This window comes from Ips typographus, linkage group LG3, assembly GCF_016097725.1.
Source record: "Ips typographus isolate SLU linkage group LG3, UJ_Ityp_2.0, whole genome shotgun sequence".
NCBI classification, from domain to species: domain Eukaryota; kingdom Metazoa; phylum Arthropoda; class Insecta; order Coleoptera; family Curculionidae; genus Ips; species Ips typographus.
In genome coordinates, this window is record NC_138424.1 from 1,376,738 (window position 1) to 1,385,253 (window position 8,516).

The 8,516-nt window shown below is 35.8% G+C and overlaps 2 protein-coding genes across 13 annotated transcripts; both read left to right on the forward strand.

The window, feature by feature from the left end:
- Positions 1-81: 81 nt before the first annotated feature.
- On the forward strand, positions 82-5,708 carry AdipoR (adiponectin receptor). Of its 12 annotated transcripts, none has more exons than XM_081975593.1 (8): positions 82-350; positions 411-574; positions 2,270-2,375; positions 2,717-2,865; positions 4,237-4,369; positions 4,503-4,753; positions 4,811-5,026; positions 5,076-5,708. In XM_081975593.1, the coding sequence occupies exons 2-8, from the start codon at positions 428-430 to the stop codon at positions 5,283-5,285; spliced, it is 1,212 nt and encodes a 403-aa protein (XP_081831719.1). In that variant the 5' UTR covers positions 82-350; positions 411-427; the 3' UTR covers positions 5,286-5,708. The 12 variants fall into 12 exon arrangements, with proteins under 12 accessions (XP_081831719.1, XP_081831722.1, XP_081831721.1 ...); XM_081975596.1 differs by having other exon boundaries at positions 2,270-2,369; positions 2,741-2,865; XM_081975595.1 differs by having other exon boundaries at positions 83-350; positions 2,741-2,865.
- A 1,408-nt stretch (positions 5,709-7,116) lies between these two features.
- On the forward strand, positions 7,117-8,469 carry Gos28 (golgi SNAP receptor complex member Gos28). The gene is made up of 4 exons (XM_081975618.1): positions 7,117-7,286; positions 7,578-7,756; positions 7,810-8,054; positions 8,109-8,469. Exons 1-4 carry the CDS (start codon positions 7,268-7,270, stop codon positions 8,344-8,346), a joined length of 681 nt encoding a protein of 226 aa, XP_081831744.1. The 5' UTR covers positions 7,117-7,267; the 3' UTR covers positions 8,347-8,469.
- The last annotated feature ends 47 nt before the right edge of the window (positions 8,470-8,516 follow it).

Consider the following 8,516-nt stretch of genomic DNA (forward strand, 5'->3'; position numbering starts at 1 on the left):
AGGCAGACTTAACGTATTAGACAGAGAGAATAGAAATGAATTACAAAATTGACAGAAGACAAATTCACTTTTGACATCCAGTCCATCGGTCATCCGTCATCATCATTTCCAAATTCCAATTTTATTGTGCTCCTGTTGGTTTTTTTTTATGATCAATTATCAGTGATAAATGCCAGTCCAGTTATTTAACAGGACTCCTTTATTAGTGATATTGTCGTAAGCGCGCGTCATGTCGCATGCAAAATTCATCTTTGGCCCGTCGCAGTAGCAAATTACTCAGTACCAAATTACGTCAGTGAAATTGTTTATCATATTGAAGGAAAACTTTCTCTACTAGGCTAAAGCAGCAGGTAAACAAATATTAAAATCGAAATTGTTGCGAAACGTTTAGGTATAATTATTTTTTTCAGTTTTAACAAACGGCAAGATGTCACAGTCGCATTACAGTGATGCAGAGGATTCTCTCTCTGACACTGATACTAGTGTACTTCGCAAAAGGAAAATCTGGGACCCAGACAGTGCATCAATCGCCTCCGAAATCAAAGACCTCCTAGAGGATGATGTTAACTCTCTGGTAAAAGCTTTAAAATTAATAAAGTAGGGTGCTGAATATCTAATAGTTGATTAATTAAAATTATGGCTGGCAGTGCCAAATTTCACTTTAAGTAGCCATTGAAATGCACAACACATTGAAGTTTCTAAATAACTGTTCAGGAATTTTTTTCAATAAAATACCTATAATCTCACTTTTAAAGTTTGTATACTCCATCTAAATTCATCTGTACTGGTTTGTTTGCCTATTAGTCAATCATATAATCACTGATACTGTAAGTTTAAAGGTTGTTTTTGTACAGTTTAGCCTTGACTTTCAATACTTCTTATCTCTAACCAAACAGATAGGTAGAACTTTGAAGGTTTATGAAAAAGTCTTAGAACCTTGATTGGGTTCAATTATTGATCCATAAAACTGAGTTTAGACAAAAGTAGGTGTCTAATTTTAGATGAGTGTATGCAAGCAAAAGGTGTATATTGGAAACTTAATTGCTGTTTATCTCACCTGGGGGGGTCTAAGGATAAAGGACAAGCAAGAAATTGTTTGGCAAGATGTTTGATTTTATCAGTGTATTATTAAGTTTGTTGTGGTTTAATTGAGTTGAGTGTTTACTGTTAGTTTATTGGATGTTGGGAAACTAAAATAAATTATTTTTAATTCTCAGAAAGTGTTCAACATTTACATAAAGTTCTAGATTGTTGAATAAAGTAGAAGTTCTAATTCTATGTCAGGAATATAAAACATTGCTAATTATAACTTTTAAGTAGTTCTCAAATGCCATCTACTGGTTAGTGTAGGATTGACATCAAGCTTAAGGTTCACAGGTATTTTTGTGACAGTCTATGAGTTTTAGTCTCTTCTGACAGTTGCAAAGATTGAATTAAAATGTGTGTTGTATAGCTATATTTATATTACCAAGCTCTGGACTAATGGTCAGCTAAATGCTACTGAGAACCTTCTAAACAGTGCCAGGAGCGTTTTCAAGTGACTTAAACTATCCCAGAGCGGTTTTAAATTGTCAGTGGCCTCTAGGATCATTTTCAATCTTTCAGAGATCTCTAAGTGCTACTGACAACCTTCTAAAAAGTACCAGAGATTTCTATAAGTGTCTTAAACCTTCCTAGACTTGTTTTAAATTATCAGAGGCCTCTAGAACCATTATGGAAGTGCTAGAGCTCTCTAAATAATACTGCACCCGTTCTAGGAATTGCCAGAGGTTTCTACGGGTGTCAAATCTTCCTGAAACTGTTTTAAATTGTAAAAAGCTTTTAGAAAGTGCCAGTGACCTCCAAATGCTACCGACAACATTCTAAAAAGTGCCAGAAGCTTCTACGTGTCTCAAAACCTTCCTAGAGTTGTTTTAAATTATCAGAGGCTTCTACGACCGTATTGAATATGCCAAAGTCATCTAAATGCTATTGAGAATCTTGTAAAAAGTGCCGGAATGCTCCTCAATTGTCTTAAGCTTTCCCAGAAGTGTTTTAAATTATCAAAGTTCGCTAGGATCATTTTGAATCTGTCAGAGATCTTTAAGTGCTACTGGTAACCTTCTAAAAAGTGCCAGAGGCCTCTACAAGTGACTTAAAACCTTGTCAGAGGTCTCTAGAACCACTTCTAAGTGCTACAGCTAAACAATACTACACCTTTCCTAGAAAAAATCTTTAAGAATTGTTCAAAATAGCCAGAGAACTGAACAGACTATAATTTAAATTCCAGGTTGAAGAGGATTGTGTAGGATGCCCTCTGCCGTCGACCCCCGAAGACGAGAATGTTCTGGACGCGGAAATGAGCGACGTGCTCAAAGCCGCGGTTCTAGGTACAGGTAGAGTAGTAACGGCTATTTTTAATTCATTCTCCATTATGGATACTTGCCCTAACAGCCAGTTTTGACCAAAAGTGCTCTTAAACTGGGCTAGATAGGCTGTCACATCATCCGCATCGTCGTTCATCGCTTTTTTTTGTTTTTTTTTTCTTTTAAATAAACATCTTGTTTGCAACATTTACCGATTAGACACTGTCTGTTGCGGTCTACAAAGGTGAATGTTGCAATCACGTGTAGTTACTAAGCTAACATTGTCTGGAATAGAGATTTGACAGTCTGTTTTTTCTCTCTCTCTTCTCCCTACCGCAACCCCTGCCGAACCAAATCCAACGTCACCTCAGCCACTTTGTTGCCAAAATTTTCAGGAGATGAAATGGATATCACCACTTTGGCCCAAACGGCAGCCTCGCAGGCCGAACACGTGGTCCGGCGAATGATCGCTGTTGGTTGGAGCGTTTGTCATTTTCATCATTTACCCGATTGGCTACAGGTCAGTAGTGTTAAGTTGAGTTTATAAAAAAAAAATTAACCACTAAACTAACAATTCAAAAGTTTACATACAGGAATCATGAGTATCGGTTTATAAAAACTAAATTAGCAATTAAGAACTAACAACTACAACTAAGCTCAACTTTTAACTTCTTAGTTGAAAAACAAAAAGTGTCAGCTCACGGGCACGTTTTCCTTTTTTTTTGGTTATATTCATAGATAATAACAGGTTATAGGTATTTATTTGAGTGAGCAGTATAGCAAAGAAAGTCATGGATGAAAACAAAGAACCAACAAAAGTAGGAAATGATAAAAGCAAATGTCATTGATTTTATTTTTGACATCAGGAGGCGAACTCCGTAAGTGTGTAGGAAATAGAAAACGCATAGAAATAGACAAGAAAGAAAATTTCTTTCTATTAACTGTTGGTACTCTTTACGCTATTTTCTGTCACATTCGGCTGACACAGTCAATAGAAAACGGGAAGCTATCGGTCCTAAAAACATTGACTAATTTCTAGTAATAAATCTAGGGCTTTTACTTGTTTCCTGCTATTCAGGGTTAATGACAATAATTTGAATAATTCTAGGTTTTTTGCTTTCTTTCTCAGTAATTAATCATATATTTCAAAGTTCTAATATAAGTAGATATAGTTCATTCTAAAATAGTCTGTTTTGTTCCCATTATTGTTGTTGGTTTTATTTATTGTAGTTCTGTCTTCAGTTTCTTATTTTCTTGCTAGACTATTAGTCCATTAATATTTCTCAGTTCCTTGTAAACATGCTACCAATTGTCATGCATTTGGTGAAGGAAGTAGGATGCGTCTTTAGGATGTGTTGATGGAACTCATATAGCCATAACACCACCATTCCATCATGAACAGCTTACACCTCAAAAACAACAACTAATAGATGCACATCATACACTTTACTAACACACTTGTTAACACTTTAACTAAAAACTCAAAAAAAATGACGAGCATAAAGGTTAAAAAACGAAACATTTGAATTTTAGGAAACGACGGAAAAGAAAGATTGACAAATACAAAATTTCATAGCCCCAAGAGAGATAAAATCTTAGCAAGACCTCATTTAGTCTTTCTATTTTGCACAACCCGAATAGCTACGTTGAGTGTCGATCTTTGCCAATCGAAACGTAGAGAGTACCATATATTACAATAGAGAAGGGTTTTCTATGACAGCAAATAAATTTCCTTGCTATTCGTTAGAGAGTTCGCCTTCTGTTCCTGTTAATTTAGTTGGTTTTATAAACGGTATGATGGTTCTAGTTCTTAATTGTTAGTTAAAGTTTTATAAACTCATCTTTCCTCTGTTTACCCCGCACAAAAAGTTTTATGTTGCAATGTTTTAAGGATAACGATTTTTTGGAAAGAGGCCATCGACCACCACTGCCCAGTTTTAGAGCTTGTTTTAAGAGTATTTTTAGAATTCACACAGAAACCGGTAATATATGGACGCACATGCTGGGATGTGTCGCTTTTATAGGTAAGTTACATGTAATTAGAAGGTTTTGTTGTCTATTATTTCAGTTTGATTCTCTGTCATTATCAGTGTACTATGCTTTTCAAATCATTTTAACTTGTTTTTGTTTACGGCTATTAAAAAGTAATATTTTCAGGCATTGCAATCTATTTTCTGATGAGACCACACTTGGAAATCGAACTACAGGAAAAAATCGTCTTTGGGGCATTTTTCGCCGGCGCTATTATTTGTCTCGGCTTCTCCTTCATGTTCCACACAGTCAACTGTCACTCTCAGTTTGTCGGGAAGCTATTTTCGAAGCTGGACTATTGCGGTATCGCTCTTCTAATCATGGGCAGCTTTGTGCCATGGCTTTATTACGGTTTTTACTGTCACTTCAAGCCCAAGGTGTGATGAATTGAAAACTATTAATTGCTACCATTAACACTGTTAATATGATTCCAGGTAATCTACCTCTCGGTAGTTTGCGCTTTGGGCATTACCAGCATTATGGTGTCCCTGTGGGATAAATTCTCAGAGTCAGGATGGCGGCCTTTTAGAGCCGGCGTGTTTATGACGTTTGGACTGAGCGGAATCATTCCTGCCATTCATTTTGGAGTGGTTGAGGGATGGTTTACGCATGTTAGCCAGAAATCTTTGGGATGGTTAATTCTGATGGGGGTAAGTACTCACAAAATCACACCCTTAAAACTCTCATAAACTTTTTAAGGTGCTATACATTGTGGGCGCAATGTTATACGCTTTACGCGTACCGGAAAGATGGTTCCCCGGCAAATTTGATATTTGGTTCCACTCGCATCAGATCTTTCACGTTTTTGTGATGGCGGGCGCCCTCGTGCACTATCACGGCATCTCCGAAATGGCTATGCACCGGGTCACTATTGGACAGTGCGAAATTACCAATCAACTGATTTACTAGTAGGGCGTAGAGGTTTGTTTTAAAAATCAGCGGAATTGTGGTACCCGACTATAAAATATGTTAAACAGAGTAAATTATAGCTGTGGAATAATCTTTATCAGATTTTTATAGTGTGTAAGGGAGTCTTTTGATGCACTTTTTTGCACTATCCTAAGCAATGCAGTCGTTTTACTTAATTCCAACTTGTTTATAAACTACACGCTTTGGATATGCAGAGTTATTATATTTAATTTCTACAATGGGAACAGGCTTTTACACTAAATTCTCATTTTTTTTATAATTTGAATTATCATATTTTGTTTCAAACATTATTCTAAATTAAATATTATGTTGGCTTTAAATTAAAATGTTTTCTGTTATACATAATAATAATAATAATATGTGTTTATTATACGTTTTACCAATAAATGAAAAGAGAAAGTACCATTTTCTTTTAATTGATCCCTATTCCTTATACACAGCATTTCAACTATTTTAGTATTTTTTCAAGGGAAACTGTAATCAACACGTTTGGCAACTCTGTAATTGATATGGCAGGAAATCAGCAATTCATCCGTTTCAGTTTTTTTTTTAATTTAATTACACGAATTAATGTTTCAACAATGATAATGTGATGAGTTTCTGAGCCACAAACGAGGCGCTATTGTATAATGAGCTACTTGGCAACAGTGTATTTCCGCTTGCACTTGTCAGTTGTCACTACAGGTATTTTAACCTCACAATTGTCGTTGTAGTGGTGGAAATTTGAAATTTACGGTAAGCAGAGACAACGGTAAGTAAACTTTTTAAAAGTGAGTTAATAAATTGTAAAACTTTACCGTTATTTCTATAATAAGTTGTAATACGAGTGTTGAGTGATAAAAAGGTTTAAAAAAAATTGACGGGGCCGGCCTGATTTGGCGCTGATAGACCAAAAACCGTCGATATTTTCGTTACTTCCCCCTGTGATTTTATTACCTCCTGTTTTATTAAACTGTGATATATCAACTTGAGATTCGAAGAAAAATAATCAGATGTCGGATTTTTGTTGCATTTGACTTTAACAATTTACTGTGGTGTTTAATTCTGAGCAGTATGAACATATCTATCTTTCTCTAGCTTATTGAGTTACATACAGAAGATGAATCAAATGCCAATCTAGAGCGCTGTAGTGTAAACTCATTTATCGAGCTCTGTCAAAACTGTCATTGCATGACTTGCTAAGGTTACTTGATTTTTCTGAAATGAAGCTTAAATTCAAAATGGCGCAACTAAAAAACTACAACTTTGTTCTATTACTTAATATTATGCCGGTTTTGCGTTTACTTGATCGCGTATAATGTTTTTTGGTTGTAGTTTTATCACTGAAGTGTTCCTTAATTGCAAAATTAAGTCCGGGGCACCCATGCTTCTTAGAATAGCCATTCCAATAAAGCAGTTTCTTTGGATGTGGAGCCGGCAGCACACTGATGTAAGTTGAATAACTTAAGTTTGTTTATGCCCGTTTTCCGAGACTTTCGTCTCGGTTTTAAGGACAACTTAAGCAAATATTTTAATGTGACAGATTATTTGCAAAAAACAGTACCTACTTGCCAAAGTTGCTCCTAAACGGAACTTAGTGGAGGTAAGGGAAACGGATATTAGGTTATTACTAAGAATTTGATTACTTTTTAATCCTAGCTACAAGCTACATTTATCACAAAGGCAGCAAACTAGGTAAAAAACAATTTCTCAAACTACGTTACAATCGCGTATTTGCTGGATCACGTGACCGTTATAACGTTTGGCAACATCGCACCACGATTGGCATAACGTGCGTGGCTAATGTCAAAAGTGTTGTTAAAACCGATCAGCTGTTCTGTCAAAACAAGGTGGCGTGTTTATAGTTTCTAAACTTTCTTGGCTGATCTAATTTAAGTGATTTGTTCATTAAATCAAGGGAAAGTGTACTTACTAACAAAGTGGCAGACTGAACATTTTTTTGCTGGTGAAAATTGGAGAAAATGGCGCTTTCCTATTCAGGTACGTTCAATTTGCTATTAATTAAGATAAAATACAAGTAAACACTGTGGAGTACACAAATCTTTATGATTCTAGTTTTTTTACAGTTGTTTCCATTTAGAAAATAATTAAAAACTCTTTTATTTGCTTATTTTTTTATTCGGTATCAGATTTTCATACAAAGTTAAGTTTTTATATTATGAGCATATACATGAGCTCTTCAGTGACTCACTCTACTTCTTAAAATGATATTATCTTTTCCAAGTTCCTTTGTAATAGATTACTGACCCATTAATATTGTAATAATTGTAGACTTGAGAAAACAAGCCAGACAACTGGAAAATGAAATCGACCTAAAACTGGTGGCTTTCAGTAAACTGGAGGCTGGCATCAAAACTCCCCACAATGGACACAGTGACACTGTCCCTTTATTATCTGGGGAGGACACATTTGAGGTTATGTCAGCGGAAATCGAAGACTTGCTGAAAAAGGTGACAAACTACTGCAACAGCACATACAGATTTTTATTTCTTTTTTGGCACAGTTGGCTACAGTTAATGACAGGTTAGCAGAGCAGCCAGTGTCGGGGGCGGCAATGTTGCACACTATACAGCGTCACCGTGAAATTTTGCTGGATTTGTCGCGGGATTTTCGTAAAACCAATTCCCAGCACGAATCGCGACGCGAAAGGGAAGATTTATTGAAAGGGTCTAGCGATGGCGCTTTCAGAACCCAAGGAGTGAATAACAGGAGGGACATGTATCTGAAAGAGACTCAACATATTCACAAGTAACATTACATGGAAACATCCATTAAAGTGAAGTTGTAATTTGTGGTTTTTAGTTCTGATCACTTGGTGAACGACCAGATAGCCATCGCGGTCGAAACTAGAGACCACTTGACCTCACAGAGGCAAACGTTTAAACGCCTCCAAACCAGATTCAACGATATTTCTAATAAATACCCAATTATCAACAGTTTGATAAACCGAATCAATTTGAGGAAAAGACGCGACTCGGTTATTATAGGTTTGGTGGTTGCTCTTTGTACACTTTTAATGCTGTTGTATGCCTTCAGTTGAGGACAGAGAAGGGGACTTATGTTGAATTGGGTGTTATTGTAATCTTAAGACAGTTTTTATTTAGTGGTTCTAATTGTAATATTTTCATAATTAATTTCGCAATATAAGGGCAAAAAAACAAAAGAGTTTTTAATGTTTTAACCTTTATCAACATTAAAGAGGAAAATAAA